The 17,764-nt window shown below is 47.9% G+C and overlaps 1 protein-coding gene across 1 annotated transcript in view; it reads right to left on the bottom strand.

The window, feature by feature from the left end:
• Positions 1–17,764, bottom strand: part of boc (BOC cell adhesion associated, oncogene regulated) — a 58,580-nt gene that overhangs the window by 25,036 nt on the left and 15,780 nt on the right. Inside the window, exons 2-3 of the mRNA XM_055881960.1 lie at positions 4,437–4,562; positions 2,552–2,833 (exon numbers count right to left, since the gene is read on the bottom strand). Coding sequence (XP_055737935.1) covers positions 2,552–2,833; positions 4,437–4,545 — 391 coding nt within the window. The 5' untranslated portion in view covers positions 4,546–4,562. The remainder of the gene's footprint in view (positions 1–2,551; positions 2,834–4,436; positions 4,563–17,764) is intronic.

Raw genomic sequence — 17,764 nt, 5'->3', positions numbered from 1 at the left:
CTCTCTCTAAAACACTACACACACTCTCTCTAAAACCCTACACACACTCTCTCTAAAACACTACACACTCTAAAAACCCTACACACTCTAAAAACACTACACACACACTTACAAAATACCAGAGACAACCTCACAAAACATCACACACACAGATACAAACACACACCATCACACACCATCACACAACCTCACAAAACAAAGAAATTCCCAATCTGTTCCTCTCTTTCTCATCGTTTCTCTTTCTATATTCTTGGTAGTCTCTCAATCTCTCTCATACACACACCATTATTTCCCCCTCACAAAAAAGCAGCCCTCTCCTTAAATTACGGAGCCATAACTCCCCCGTCAGAGGAATGTGGTGTGGTGGGGAGAGGGCAGGTGGGGAGCACTGAGGTATAAAAGACCCAGAGACTGTGTCCAAGATGTCCAACCTTTGTTTTCAATGTAATCTACACACGTTCGCGTACAGCGATTCATGGACCGTCTATATTTTCGGGTTGCTCCCGGTTTACATGGCAGACATTGGATGAATATAACATGTTAATATGTTCGAAGATTCAATGGATGTTTTGTGCACAAAGGTGATGACTAAAGTTTCTTATTACGAATTTAAAAAAAATCTGACTTCTCTATGTCTTTCTGGGCGTCAGTTAAACTGCAGTACCGAAGCAGGACTTTAGGAACAGTCAAAACCGTGCTTCTAGACCAGAACCCTGGCCCCTCGTTGGGGGGGAGGAGGTCCCATTCACAGCGACCCCATGGTCTCCTTCCCTCCCCTGGCCACCTGGCTTCAGGGTCACATTACACTGCTCCAGGCAGACCCCCTCTCAGTCCCCTGACAGACACTACCACTTCTCTACCATTATAGTACCACTGACGTAAACTCACCCCATTCCGTACAAATGTGCGCAACCGCGACATTCAAACGAGGCTACAAAGAAAACTAATGGGACTGTAGCGACTGTGTTGACTTCAAAATCTGGTGTGAACTACGTTTCTATTCAAGCGTTGATCGACATGGTAATGGCTCTATAGTATTGGAGAAAAGTTGAAATAAACTGACCCTCCGTTACATCGTGACGTGTCATGCCGTAACGTACAACACGCGTAAAGCAACTATTTCTGTCTTACAATCTCTCTCCACCAGGTGTAGCACTTCTCTCATCGTTTAAAAACAAGAAATGGACAGTGACGGGGGTAAGGGGGGATACCTAGTCATTTTTTCATCACTGCATGCGATCATGAATCTCAAAGCCGCTGTTTACTTCTAAGATCACTTTAGCACCGCCCTAAAAGCCAGAGTCAAATTCGACACAAATAGGTTCAAATAGGTATGTAATGACACATTATATAAACTCTTTATAGTGTTTTATTTACATTTTAGAAGCGATAAGGTGATAAGTTGGACAGATCGAGTGGAAAAAAAGCAATTTTCCCACACAACATTTCTCCTTCTCACTATCACGGATTAGTTTCGTTTCCCCACCCGCCATTTTTAAAATGACCCGATGGTGCTCATTGCCTTCTTGAATCATGCAGAAACGGGCAGCGTGGGGGTCATGTAATTGATTCTGTTGTAAAGGGGAGAAATTGTGCTTTACAATGGTATTGACATTACAGTTGATCTGGAAGTATTACGTTTTTGGGGCGCTAAAATAAGGTCAATTGTACGGACCAAGGCGATGTACAAAAGTGATTGAGTTTACGTTACACACTACTAGATGACTAAGCACTACACTACTACACTAAACTACACCACTACACACCACTAGATGACCAAGCACCACACTACTACACACCACTAGATGACCAAGCACTACACTACACCACACTACACTACTACACTACTACACCACACTACTACACTACTACACCACACCACACTACTACACTACACCACTACACTACACTACTACACTACACTACACCATTACACTACTACACTACACCTCTACACTACACCTCTACACTACACCTCTACACTACACCACTACACTACTACACTACACCACTACACCACACCACTACACCACACCACTACACCACACCACTACACTACACCGCTACACTACACCGCTACACTACTACACTACAATACTACACTACTACACTACACCACACCACTACTACACTACACTACTACACTACACTACTACACTACACTACACCACTACACTACTACACACCACACCACTACACTACACCACTACACCACACCACTACACTACACCACACCACTACTACACCACACTACTTACTACACCACTACACTACACCACTACACTACACAGCATTATTATTCCCTTCTCCCCACTATGGAGTCAGATGACACTACCTTATAAAGGTCTTGCTGACTAATCTACATCTACACACTAAGAAACACAATGTTCTTTCCCAAACAGTTTTATTATGACTGATTGTTTGTAAGATAATTGAAAGTGATGCTGTTTTTCCAAAAGGCCTAAAATGAAGAGAAAAAGACACATTTACAGAACATTAGCAGACTCAGTCACTATTCAAATAAACCAGAAATGCATAAACAGCTACTCACTGGCAGCGGTGACGTTGGCGGGCACACTGGCCAGGCCCCCTGCATTGGTGCTGGCCACACACTGGTACCTGCCCAGGGTGAGGTTGGTGAGGGCGGGGATGAGCAGCGTGCCAGGTTCCAGTACCACCCCCAGGTCCCCACCAGCCCCGGCAACCAGATCACGCCCGTTCAGCCGCCAGCTGATGTTGGCCGAGGGGGGTTGGGCGCTGCACCTCAGGGTCACCCTACCACCTAACTTCTGCACCACCGACAGAGGCTCCTCTGTGAACACTGGCACTTCATCTGGGAGAAGAGAGGGATGGGAGAGAGGGAGGGATGGGGAGAGAGGGAGGGATGGGAGAGAGGGAGGGTTGGGAGAGAGAGATAGGAGAGAGAGAGGGAGGGATGGGAGAGAGAGAGGGGAGAGATAGGAGAGAGAGGGAGGGATGGGAGAGAGAAGGGAGAGAGGGAGAGATAGGAGAGAGAGGGGACAGAGATGGGAGAGAGATGGGAGAGAGATGGAGGGATGGGAGAGAGATGGGAGAGCGAGGTAGGGGTGGGAGAGAGAGGGATGGGAGAGAGAGGTAGGGGTGGGAGAGAGCGGTAGGGGTGGGAGAGAGGAAGGGGAGGGAGAGAGATGGGAGAGAGGGAGGGATGGGAGAGAGAGGGAGGGATGGGAGAGAGAGGGAGGGATGGGAGAAAGAGAGAGGGATGGTAGAGAGGGATGGGAGAGAGAGAGGGGGATGGTAGAGAGGGATGGGAGAGAGAGAGGGGGATGGTAGAGAGGGATGGGAGAGAGAGGGGGATGGTAGAGAGGGATGGGAGAGAGAGAGGGGGATGGTAGAGAGGGATGGGAGAGAGAGAGGGATGGGAGAGAGGGATGGGAGAGAGAGAGGGGGATGGTAGAGAGATGGGAGAGAGGGAGAGATAGGAGAGAGAGGGGACAGAGATGGGAGAGAGATGGGAGAGAGATGGAGGGATGGGAGAGAGATGGGAGAGCGAGGTAGGGGTGGGAGAGAGAGGGATGGGAGAGAGAGGTAGGGGTGGGAGAGAGCGGTAGGGGTGGGAGAGAGGAAAGGGAGGGAGAGAGATGGGAGAGAGGGAGGGATGGGAGAGAGAGGGAGGGATGGGAGAGAGAGGGAGGGATGGGAGAGAGAGGGAGGGATGGGAGAGAGAGGGAGGGATGGGAGAAAGAGAGAGGGATGGTAGAGAGGGATGGGAGAGAGAGAGGGGGATGGTAGAGAGGGATGGGAGAGAGAGAGGGATGGGAGAGAGAGGGGGATGGTAGAGAGGGATGGGAGAGAGAGAGGGATGGTAGAGAGGGATGAGAGAGAGAGAGGGGGATGGTAGAGGATGGGAGAGAGAGAGGGTGATGGGAGAGAGAGGGGGGAGAGAGGGAGTGATGGTAGAGAGGGATGGTAGAGAGAGAGTGATGGGAGAGAGAGAGGGGAGAGAGGGAGTGATGGTAGAGAGGGATGGGAGAGAGTGAGGGATGGTAGAGAGGGATGGGAGAGAGGGAGTGATAAGTCCCACTGCCATACACATATTTAAGACACAAACTGTGAAGATAACGTATTCTCCTTCCACCCACATAGGATTGAATCCTTACTTTTGATGTGTGCAAAACTTCCATCATTAATAACACATTAGTTGAGATAGATCCGTGTTATCTCTATGACTATCCCTGGTTCCCTGTTATCTCAGACATGTTACTATCTCTATGACTATCCCTGGTTCTCTGTTATCTCAGACATGTTACTATCTCTATGACTATCCCTGGTTCTCTGTTATCTCAGACATGTTACTATCTCTATGACTATCCCTGTTATCTCAGACATGTTACTATCTCTATGACTATCCCTGGTTCCCTGTTGGGATGCTGTGACATGACCAGCGCTCTACTCACCAGTGACAGTGGCGCCGCCCTGTAGGCAGCACAGTAGCACAGCACCCAGAGCACACAGCACTCGTACCCGTCGCTTTTTCATCCACGGAGTCCAGTCTGTTTCAGACATCTTCCATACACTACCCCCTGATGGAGAGAGAGAGAGAGACATAGAGAGCGAGAGACAGAGAAAGAGAGAGACAGAGACAGAGACAGAGACAGAGACAGAGACAGAGACAGAGAGAGAGAGAGAGAGAGAGAGAGAGAGAGACAAATGTCATACACAGATTTACAACACTCATAACAAACAATATGAATCCACACATTCTGTCACTAAACCAACAACCACTCTAACTACCATACCACTGACAAATCCCATGGCAACGTCATAAACAAACCTCCACACACAGCGGAAAACACTTAGACACATACAAACACCCCGCTGAAAGGTAGAGACCAGGTGAGGGTCCGAGTCACAGCAGAGGCCCGCCCTCAGAAACACAACTCCAGCCCAGACACAAACAAAACCTTTCTTTTCCGTCAGCCCCCATCCTCATCCCCCTTTCCTCCCGCACCCATCAGCCTCTCCCTTCATCATTCTGCGACCCCACCCCCCCCCCATTCAGGTGGAACAGATACAGGTAGAGGTCAGGAGAGAGGAAGGGGATACACAGAGCCTGTATTCACCACTCAGTACAAAGAACAACTGACTACAAGGAGGAGAGGGGGGGGGGGGGGGGATTCTAGAAGTGCAGCAGTGGGTGTGTGTGTGCGCATGAGCTCATATGAATATTAGTGTGTAGATTGTTTGTATGAGAGAGGGAGAAATGAGGCAAGAAAGCAGGGGAGAGAGAGAGAGAGAGAGAGAGAGAGAGAGAGAGAGGGAGAAAGAGAGAAGGAGAGAGAGAGAAAGAGAGAGAGAAAAAGAGGGAGAGAGAAAAAAAGAGAGAGAAAGAGAGAGAGGGGTCCAGTAATGGTCAATCTATTAACAGTTAATGCCGAGAGGGGAGCTTTTCTCTCTCCCTCGTGGCTCTCTGCCAAGTTTCCCAAATTCTTCCCTGTCAGGTTAAAGTAACAACTTCCCGTCAGGATGAGGAGGGTGGTCCACACAGCTCCCAGACTGGAGATCTCTCTCTCACAGACACGCACAAACACACACACGACGGCCCTGATTCTATCCTTGCAGGGGAATGAGTGATGAAGCTTCAGGCTTTAGTGACAGATACTAACGACCAAAAAGACAAGAGTAGCAAAAACACATGCACTCACACAGCAAACACACATGCACTTACACAGCAAACACACATGCACTCACACAGCAAACACACATGCACTCACACAGCAAAAACACATGCACTCACACAGCAAACACACATGCACTCACACAGCAAAAACACATGCACTCACACAGCAAACACAAATGCACTCACACAGCAAACACACATGCACTCACACAGCAAACACACATGCACTCACACAGCAAAAACACATGCACTCACACAGCAAACACATGCACTCACACAGCAAACACACATGCACTCACACAGCAAACACACATGCACTCACACAGCAAACACACATGCACTCACACAGCAAAAACAAATACCCTTCTCTCTCCACCCATTACCCCCCTGGCCTTCTTTCCCTCCTAGGTTACTCTGTAGCCTGGCTATGTCCATCAGTTACTGTGTAACCTAGCTATGTCCATCAGTTACTGTGTAACCTAGCTATGTCCATCAGTTACTGTGTAACCTGGCTATGTCCATCGGTTACTGTGTAACCTAGCTATGTCCATCAGTTACGGTGTAACCTAGCTATGTCCATCAGTTACTGTGTAACCTAGCTATGTCCATCAGTTACTGTGTAACCTAGCTATGTCCATCAGTTACTGTGTAACCTGGCTATGTCCATCAGTTACTGTGTAACCTGGCTATGTCCATCAGTTACGGTGTAACCTAGCTATGTCCATCAGTTACTGTGTAACCTAGCTATGTCCATCAGTTACTGTGTAACCTAGCTATGTCCATCAGTTACTGTGTAACCTAGCTATGTCCATCAGTTACTGTGTAACCTAGCTATGTCCATCAGTTACGGTGTAACCTAGCTATGTCCATCAGTTACTGTGTAACCTAGCTATGTCCATCAGTTACTGTGTAACCTGGCTATGTCCATCAGTTACGGTGTAACCTAGCTATGTCCATCAGTTACTGTGTAACCTAGCTATGTCCATCAGTTACTGTGTAACCTAGCTATGTCCATCAGTTACTGTGTAACCTAGCTATGTCCATCGGTTACTGTGTAACCTAGCTATGTCCATCGGTTACTGTGTAACCTAGCTATGTCCATCGGTTACTGTGTAACCTAGCTATGTCCATCGGTTACTGTGTAACCTGGCTATGTCCATCAGTTACTGTGTAACCTGGCTATGTCCATCAGTTACTGTGTAACCTAGCTATGTCCATCAGTTACTGTGTAACCTAGCTATGTCCATCGGTTACTGTGTAACCTAGCTATGTCCATCGGTTACTGTGTAACCTAACTATGTCCATCGGTTACTGTGTAACCTAGCTATGTCCATCGGTTACTGTGTAACCTAGCTATGTCCATCGGTTACTGTGTAACCTAGCTATGTCCATCGGTTACTGTGTAACCTAGCTATGTCCATCGGTTACTGTGTAACCTAGCTATGTCCATCAGTTACTGTGTAACCTAGCTATGTCCATCAGTTACTGTGTAACCTAGCTATGTCCATCGGTTACTGTGTAACCTAGCTATGTCCATCAGTTACTGTGTAACCTAGCTATGTCCATCGGTTACTGTGTAACCTAGCTATGTCCATCAGTTACTGTGTAACCTAGCTATGTCCATCGGTTACTGTGTAACCTAGCTATGTCCATCAGTTACTGTGTAACCTAGCTATGTCCATCGGTTACTGTGTAACCTAGCTATGTCCATCGGTTACTGTGTAACCTAGCTATGTCCATCAGTTACTGTGTAACCTAGCTATGTCCATCAGTTACTGTGTAACCTAGCTATGTTCATCGGTTACTGTGTAACCTAGCTATGTCCATTGGTTACTGTGTAACCTGGCTATGTCCATCGGTTACTGTGTAACCTGGCTATGTCCATCGGTTACTGTGTAACCTAGCTATGTCCATCGGTTACTGTGTAACCTAGCTATGTCCATCGGTTACTGTGTAACCTAGCTATGTCCATCGGTTACTGTGTAACCTAGCTATGTCCATCGGTTACTGTGTAACCTAGCTATGTCCATCGGTTACTGTGTAACCTAGCTATGTCCATCGGTTACTGTGTAACCTAGCTATGTCCATCGGTTACTGTGTAACCTAGCTATGTCCATCGGTTACTGTGTAACCTAGCTATGTCCATCGGTTACTGTGTAACCTAGCTATGTCCATCGGTTACTGTGTAACCTAGCTATGTCCATCGGTTACTGTGTAACCTAGCTATGTCCATCGGTTACTGTGTAACCTAGCTATGTCCATCGGTTACTGTGTAACCTGGCTATGTCCATCGGTTACTGTGTAACCTAGCTATGTCCATCGGTTACTGTGTAACCTGGCTATGTCCATCGGTTACTGTGTAACCTAGCTATGTCCATCGGTTACTGTGTAACCTAGCTATGTCCATCGGTTACTGTGTAACCTAGCTATGTCCATCGGTTACTGTGTAACCTAGCTATGTCCATCGGTTACTGTGTAACCTAGCTATGTCCATCGGTTACTGTGTAACCTAGCTATGTCCATCGGTTACTGTGTAACCTAGCTATGTCCATCAGTTACTGTGTAACCTAGCTATGTCCATCGGTTACTGTGTAACCTAGCTATGTCCATGTCCATCAGTTACTGTGTAACCTAGCTATGTCCATCAGTTACTGTGTAACCTAGCTATGTCCATCGGTTACTGTGTAACCTAGCTATGTCCATCAGTTACTGTGTAACCTAGCTATGTCCATCAGTTACTGTGTAACCTAGCTATGTCCATCGGTTACTGTGTAACCTAGCTATGTCCATCGGTTACTGTGTAACCTAGCTATGTCCATCAGTTACTGTGTAACCTAGCTATGTCCATCGGTTACTGTGTAACCTAGCTATGTCCATCCGTTACTGTGTAACCTGGCTATGTCCATCAGTTACTGTGTAACCTAGCTATGTCCATCAGTTACTGTGTAACCTAGCTATGTCCATCGGTTACTGTGTAACCTGGCTATGTCCATCAGTTACTGTGTAACCTAGCTATGTCCATCAGTTACTGTGTAACCTAGCGGTTACTGTCTCATCTAGTGAACCAACCACCTGTAGATCCCAATGGGAGAGATACGAATCCTCAAAAACACACAGGCAAAATAGGAAGTAGAAAGACACACACACACACACAGCAACATGTCCACAACAGACTAACAAAACTCACACTTGTGACTAACAAACTTGTACACACACACAAACACACACTAGTGTTTCACATGCTTTATCATGGCTTTACAAACACTCTTGTTATTTCATGAGAACCTCTCCCACGTCAAGCCTCCCTAAACGCAGCCTCATCTCTGGCTCTGTCTCTTCTAGATCCATTAATCAGACTGGATTTGCTTAGCAGATACCCTGCCTCATGATGACAAGCTGGCCTCAACACAACTTTTTCCATCAATCCATTCCAGCAGAGACAGAGGGAGAGAGAGAGAAAGCAGGAGAGAGAGAGAAAGGGGGAGAGACTAATCTCTCTCTCTCTCTCTCTCTCTCTCTCTCTCTCTCTCTCTCTCTCTCTCTCTTCTCTCTCTCTCCTCTCTCTCTCTCTCTCTCTCTCTCTCTCTCTCTCTCTCCCTCTCTCTCCTCTCTCTCTCTCTCTCTCTCTCTCTCTCTCTCTCTCTCTCCTCTCCTCTCTCTCTCTCTCTCTCTCTCTCTCTCTCTCTCTCTCTCTCTCTCTCTCTCTCATGGTGGTTGATGAACACCAGAGACACACAGAGAGACAGCTCCTCTGATTTAGGACAGACACACAGAGACAGCTCCTCTGATTTAGGACAGAGACAGCTCCTCTGATTTAGGACAGACACACAGAGACAGCTCCTCTGATTTAGAACAGAGACACACAGAGACAGCTCCTCTGATTTAGAACAGAGACACACAGAGACAGCTCCTCTGATTTAGAACAGAGACACACAGAGAGACAGCTCCTCTGATTTAGAACAGAGACACACAGAGACAGCTCCTCTGATTTAGAACAGAGACACACAGAGAGACAGCTCCTCTGATTTAGAACAGAGACACACAGAGAGACAGCTCCTCTGATTTAGAACAGAGACACACAGAGACAGCTCCTCTGATTTAGAACAGAGACACACAGAGACAGCTCCTCTGATTTAGAACAGAGACACAGAGAGAGACAGCTCCTCTGATTTAGAACAGAGACACACAGAGAGACAGCTCCTCTGATTTAGAACAGAGACACACAGAGAGACAGCTCCTCTGATTTAGAACAGAGACACAGAGAGAGACAGCTCCTCTGATTTAGAACAGAGACACACAGAGAGACAGCTCCTCTGATTTAGAACAGAGACACACAGAGACAGCTCCTCTGATTTAGAACAGAGACACACAGAGAGACAGTTCCTCTGATTTAGAACAGAGACACACAGAGAGACAGCTCCTCTGATTTAGAACAGAGACACACAGAGACAGCTCCTCTGATTTAGAACAGAGACAAACAGAGAGACAGCTCCTCTGATTTAGAACAGAGACACACAGAGAGACAGCTCCTCTGATTTAGGACAGACACACAGAGACAGCTCCTCTGATTTAGAACAGAGACACACAGAGACAGCTCCTCTGATTTAGGACAGACACACAGAGACAGCTCCTCTGATTTAGAACAGAGACACACAGAGACAGCTCCTCTGATTTAGAACAGAGACACAGAGAGACAGCTCCTCTGATTTAGGACAGAGACAGCTCCTCTGATTTAGAACAGAGACACAGAGACAGCTCCTCTGATTTAGAACAGAGACACAGAGAGACAGCTCCTCTGATTTAGAACAGAGACAGCTCCTCTGATTTAGAACAGAGACACAGACAGAGACAGCTCCTCTGATTTAGGACAGACACACAGAGAGACAGCTCCTCTGATTTAGGACAGACACACAGAGACAGCTCCTCTGATTTAGAACAGAGACACAGAGACAGCTCCTCTGATTTAGGACAGAGACACACAGAGACAGCTCCTCTGATTTAGGACAGAGACACACAGAGACAGCTCCTCTGATTTAGAACAGAGACACACAGAGACAGCTCCTCTGATTTAGAACAGAGACACACAGAGAGACAGCTCCTCTGATTTAGAACAGAGACACACAGAGACAGCTCCTCTGATTTAGAACAGAGACACACAGAGAGACAGCTCCTCTGATTTAGAACAGAGACACACAGAGACAGCTCCTCTGATTTAGAACAGAGACACACAGAGACAGCTCCTCTGATTTAGAACAGAGACACACAGAGAGGCAGCTCCTCTGATTTAGAACAGAGACACACAGAGACAGCTCCTCTGATTTAGAACAGAGACACACAGAGAGACAGCTCCTCTGATTTAGAACAGAGACACACAAAGAGACAGCTCCTCTGATTTAGAACAGAGACACACAGAGAGACAGCTCCTCTGATTTAGAACAAAAACACAGAGAGAGACAGCTCCTCTGATTTAGAACAGAGACACACAGAGAGACAGCTCCTCTGATTTAGAACAGAGACACACAGAGACAGCTCCTCTGATTTAGAACAGAGACACACAGAGAGACAGCTCCTCTGATTTAGAACAGAGACACACAGAGAGACAGCTCCTCTGATTTAGAACAGAGACACACAGAGACAGCTCCTCTGATTTAGAACAGAGACACACAGAGAGACAGCTCCTCTGATTTAGAACAGAGACACACAGAGAGACAGCTCCTCTGATTTAGAACAGAGACACACAGAGAGACAGCTCCTCTGATTTAGAACAGAGACAGCTCCTCTGATTTAGAACAGAGACACACAGAGACAGCTCCTCTGATTTAGAACAGAGACACACAGAGAGACAGCTCCTCTGATTTAGAACAGAGACAGCTCCTCTGATTTAGAACAGAGACACACAGAGACAGCTCCTCTGATTTAGAACAGAGACACACAGAGAGACAGCTCCTCTGATTTAGAACAGAGACACACAGAGAGACAGCTCCTCTGATTTAGAACAGAGACACACAGAGAGACAGCTCCTCTGATTTAGAACAGAGACACACAGAGACAGCTCCTCTGATTTAGAACAGAGACACACAGAGACAGCTCCTCTGATTTAGAACAGAGACACACAGAGAGACAGCTCCTCTGATTTAGAACAGAGACACACAGAGACAGCTCCTCTGATTTAGAACAGAGACACACAGAGACAGCTCCTCTGATTTAGAACAGAGACACACAGAGACAGCTCCTCTGATTTAGAACAGAGACACAGAGAGAGACAGCTCCTCTGATTTAGAACAGAGACACAGAGACAGCTCCTCTGATTTAGAACAGAGACACACAGAGAGACAGCTCCTCTGATTTAGGACAGAGACACAGAGACAGCTCCTCTGATTTAGAACAGAGACACACAGAGACAGCTCCTCTGATTTAGAACAGAGACACACAGAGAGACAGCTCCTCTGATTTAGAACAGAGACACACAGAGACAGCTCCTCTGATTTAGAACAGAGACACACAGAGACAGCTCCTCTGATTTAGAACAGAGACACAGAGACAGCTCCTCTGATTTAGAACAGACACACAGAGAGACAGCTCCTCTGATTTAGAACAGAGACACAGAGAGACAGCTCCTCTGATTTAGAACAGAGACACAGAGACAGCTCCTCTGATTTAGAACAGAGACAGCTCCTCTGATTTAGAACAGACACACAGAGACAGCTCCTCTGATTTAGAACAGAGACAGCTCCTCTGATTTAGAACAGAGACACACAGAGACAGCTCCTCTGATTTAGGACAGAGACACACAGAGACAGCTCCTCTGATTTAGAACAGAGACACACAGAGACAGCTCCTCTGATTTAGGACAGAGACAGCTCCTCTGATTTAGGACAGACACACAGAGACAGCTCCTCTGATTTAGAACAGAGACACACAGAGAGACAGCTCCTCTGATTTAGAACAGAGACACACAGAGACAGCTCCTCTGATTTAGGACAGACACACAGAGACAGCTCCTCTGATTTAGAACAGAGACACACAGAGACAGCTCCTCTGATTTAGAACAGAGACACAGAGACAGCTCCTCTGATTTAGGACAGACACACAGAGACAGCTCCTCTGATTTAGAACAGAGACACACAGAGAGACAGCTCCTCTGATTTAGAACAGAGACACAGAGACAGCTCCTCTGATTTAGAACAGAGACACACAGAGACAGCTCCTCTGATTTAGGACAGACACACAGAGACAGCTCCTCTGATTTAGAACAGAGACACACAGAGAGACAGCTCCTCTGATTTAGAACAGAGACACAGAGACAGCTCCTCTGATTTAGGACAGACACACAGAGACAGCTCCTCTGATTTAGAACAGAGACACACAGAGAGACAGCTCCTCTGATTTAGAACAGAGACACAGAGACAGCTCCTCTGATTTAGAACAGAGACACACAGAGACAGCTCCTCTGATTTAGGACAGACACACAGAGACAGCTCCTCTGATTTAGAACAGAGACACACAGAGACAGCTCCTCTGATTTAGAACAGAGACACACAGAGACAGCTCCTCTGATTTAGGACAGACACACAGAGACAGCTCCTCTGATTTAGAACAGAGACACAGAGACAGCTCCTCTGATTTAGAACAGAGACACACAGAGACAGCTCCTCTGATTTAGGACAGACACACAGAGACAGCTCCTCTGATTTAGAACAGAGACACACAGAGACAGCTCCTCTGATTTAGAACAGAGACACAGAGACAGCTCCTCTGATTTAGGACAGACACACAGAGACAGCTCCTCTGATTTAGGACAGAGACACACAGAGAGACAGCTCCTCTGATTTAGGACAGACACACAGAGACAGCTCCTCTGATTTAGGACAGAGACACACAGAGAGACAGCTCCTCTGATTTAGGACAGAGACACACAGAGAGACAGCTCCTCTGATTTAGGACAGACACACAGAGACAGCTCCTCTGATTTAGGACAGAGACACACAGAGAGACAGCTCCTCTGATTTAGGACAGAGACAGCTCCTCTGATTTAGAACAGAGACACACAGAGACAGCTCCTCTGATTTAGGACAGACACACAGAGACAGCTCCTCTGATTTAGAACAGAGACACAGAGAGACAGCTCCTCTGATTTAGAACAGAGACACACACAGAGACAGCTCCTCTGATTTAGAACAGAGACACACAGAGACAGCTCCTCTGATTTAGAACAGAGACACACAGAGACAGCTCCTCTGATTTAGGACAGACACACAGAGACAGCTCCTCTGATTTAGAACAGAGACACAGAGACAGCTCCTCTGATTTAGAACAGAGACACACAGAGACAGCTCCTCTGATTTAGGACAGAGACACAGAGACAGCTCCTCTGATTTAGGACAGAGACACAGAGACAGCTCCTCTGATTTAGGACAGAGACACAGAGAGTATGTTTCTCCGCTCATACAGGAGTAATAATGGCCTAGATGACACATTTTGTAGAATGACTGTTTTATTTATAAAACTATTTATCAGGGGGTGCTGCAGTACCCTCAGCACTTCTACTTCCCGCGGCTATGTTGCAGTAGTTTGTGTGTGTCTATACACATGGCTTGTGAGTATGTGTGTATGGGTTGGGCTGGCCTATAATATGTGTGTATCGGTATGTATGTGTGTTGGGTGCATGGTTATGACTGAGTATGTTGTTTGCTCTTGGAGATTGGGGAAATTGCAAACAGTATGTATGAGTCTTGGATGTTGCATTAGTACTATGGGCATACGTTCAGTATGGGGTTTAGTAGAATGACATGGTGAAAGGTATTAGGAGTATGTTGATAAAGCCTCTTTGTGGTGCAGGCAGGGTTCCTGGGTTCCCTATTGTCCCCCTGCCTCACAGGATAAATTCATTTGACAAGCCTGCTAATTGGATAAAACTAGGCTGGAGTCTCCTCTCTGAGCACTCACATTCCATCTGCTTTCTGGCATGGAGATAGAGGACACAGGAGGGGTGGGAGAGAAGAGAGAGAGGACACAGGAGGGTGGGAGAGAGAGGAGAGAGAGGACACAGGAGGGTGGGAGAGAGAGGAGAGAGAGGACACAGGAGGGTGGGAGCGAGAGGAGAGAGTGGACACAGGAGGGGTGGGAGAGAGAGGACACAGGAGGGGTGGGAAAGAGGAGAGGACACAGGAGGGGTGGGGGAGAGAGGAGAGAGAGGACACAGGAGGGGTGGGGGAGAGAGGAGAGGACACAGGAGGGGTGGGAGAGAGGAGAGAGGGGACACAGGAGGGGTGGGAGAGAGGAGAGAGAGGACTCAGAAGGGGTGGGGGAGAGAGGAGAGAGAGAACACAGGAGGGGTGGGAGAGAGAGGAGAGGACACAGGAGAGGTGGGAGAGAGGACACAGGAGGGGTGGGAGAGAGGAGAGAGAGGACACAGGAGGGTGGGAGAGAGAGGACACAGGAGGGGTGGGAAAGAGGAGAGGACACAGGAGGGGTGGGGGAGAGAGGAGAGAGAGGACACAGGAGGGTGGGAGAGAGAGGAGAGAGAGGACACAGGAGGGTTGAGGGAGAGAGGAGAGAGAGGACACTGGAGGGTTGAGGGAGAGAGGAGAGAGAGGACACAGGAGGGTTGAGAGAGAGGAGAGAGAGGACACAGGAGGGTTGAGAGAGAGAGAGGACACAGGAGGGTTGATAGAGAGAGGAGAGAGGGGACACAGGAGGGTTGAGAGAGAAAGAGGACACAGGAGGGTTGAGAGAGAGAGGAGAGAGGGGACACAGGAGGGTGGGAGAGAGAGAGGAGAGAGAGGACACAGGAGGGTTGAGGGAGAGGAGAGAGGACACAGGAGGGTTGAGGGAGAGGAGAGAGAGGACACAGGAGGGTTGAGAGAGAGAGGAGAGGGGGCTAGGGTTGCTGGGTAGGCAACTCCTTCTGAGGAGCTGAACTGTTGAATATTTATCACCCCCCTCCTCAATCCATCTCTCTCTTTCTACCCACCATTTTACGTCCTTCACTACCCACCCATCCAAACATCACAATGGCCCCCCTTTAGATAAACACATGCGGTGTCAAGTGTGAGGAGTACCGGGTTCAACTGCTCTGCTCGGGCCCGCAGGCCCACAATGCCGCGCTGCATAGCTGCCATGCGGGATGCCGGTTGCCCTTGGCGACGCTAACAGGCAGAACGCACCTTAATAGAGTGGAGAGCCATTGTGAAGCAGTGGGCCGGTGCGCAGACAAAGACCCCGCAGACCCCCAGAGAGAAAGGGGAGATGCTACTCTGAAGGGCCCCAGGAAGAGCTGATGATGGGGGCCGCTCAACGGAGGAGAGGAGAAGTGTGTGTGTGTGTGTGAGAGGGATGGGGGGGTTGATAGTAGTGTGGAGAGGTGAGTGGGGTGGTGGTGTGGTTCAGTCTTAGATGGGTGAGGGTTGGGGGGTGAAGGGGCTGGAGAGAGGTTGACTGAGAAGCAGAATGGGGTCTAAATGAATAGAGGGGATGTCAACTGGCAGGCGAGCAGGAGGACATAGGGTCTTGTCAATGAGAGGGTGTGTGAGTGTGTGAGCGCGTGTGAGAGCGTTGTTTGAATGTGTCCAACATATTTTCCCCTCACTCAGTCAATCTGGTTGCTGGCCCTTCGGTCAGGCTGGGGCTGAGTGGAGAAGACAAGACGAAAACAACCGCTACAGCTCTGCTCTCAAGTGGAAAATGGATCTATAGTAGTAAAGAATTTGAGATGAATTACTTAGCCCGGTCCCTCAGCTGTTTACCAAAACAAGTGGCGGAGCTACCGGTTTGTTTTTGCTTTTCATCCCAGTAACTTTAAAAGAATAAACTTTACTTAAACAACCATAGCTCCAGTCAACAGGAAACAGTTACTCCCAGGTCCCCATGCTATGGCTAGGACTTCTGGGTCCTGTTCCATGTGGTACAACCAATGTTATAAAATGTTCAGATAGAAATACATTAGGTACATAGGACACACACAAGTCTATGTCATGTAGATTAGGGAGTTTATATGTTAGCTATACTTTACAAGGCATTTCCATCAGAACGTTCTGCCTTCCTGAACATGCCCCCCGGCGAGGTCTGAGGTTGGCAGATGATCCCGCTCCAGCAGGTGGAACCCAGCTGGCCACGCCCCATTCATACCCCTCTCTCTGAGCTGAGCACCCACAATCCCCCTCTCCACATCTCTAGACATCAACCGCTCCTATGCCCCAAAAAGTACACATCAAAAGCATCATCTAACGAGGTTGGGACCCCACCCACACCCTTCACAAAGTATTAGTGAGCTACCCCCCGCCCCAGCCCATCCACCCCATCATTCCATCCACGCTAACGAGCACCAGGCCGTCTCGGGGATTAACGAGTGAGATCAAGCCAGGCACAGAGGGGGCTCTAATCAATTAGGCACCACGGCATTTGCATATTTTATATAACAAGGCAGAATTAACCAGCCAACGCTAATTATGGGGCTACTGCAGCATTCACAATGCTATGGCTAACTAACACATACCGTCACGTATGACGGACGCTGGATGGATGTCTTCCTGTGTGTCCTCCCGGGCCATGGGAACTAGCACCACCTGACTGAGGCCTACCCACTACCCCCCTGGGCATTACTTCCTCTACAGTCAAACACAGTTTATAAACAGGCAACAGGTTGGGATGAGAGGATGGATGTTTCATAAAGACTTTACTAGGCCAATATGTTAAAGGGGCAATCTGCAGTTCAAACAACAACGACCCTGCCACTGTTTTGGTAAAAAGGTGAGGGAAGAAGCAGGAGAAATGTAACCACTCTCAAATCATAGACACAACTATGGATGTAAGTAGTGACCTTCCATGTTATCAAAATGATACATTTTACCATGTTTGAGGTTATACAGTGTTTGTTTACTATTATGTTTTCTGATGCAATTGGGGCTACCGACTGGCGCAGCGGTCTAAGGCACTGCATCTCAGTGCTTGAGGCGAATCCAGGCTGGATCAAAACCGGCTGAGATTTGGAGTCCCATCGGGCGGCGCACAATTGGCCCAGCGCCGTCCGGGTTAGGGTTTGGCCGGTGTAGGCCATCATTGTAAATATATATTTGTTCTTAACCAACTTGACTAGTTAAATAAAGG

The sequence above is a fragment of the Salvelinus fontinalis genome, chromosome 25 (assembly GCF_029448725.1).
Source record: "Salvelinus fontinalis isolate EN_2023a chromosome 25, ASM2944872v1, whole genome shotgun sequence".
Taxonomy (NCBI): Eukaryota; Metazoa; Chordata; class Actinopteri; order Salmoniformes; family Salmonidae; genus Salvelinus; species Salvelinus fontinalis.
Note: the sequence above shows the minus strand (reverse complement) of the source record. Positions and strands in the feature narration are given on the sequence as shown.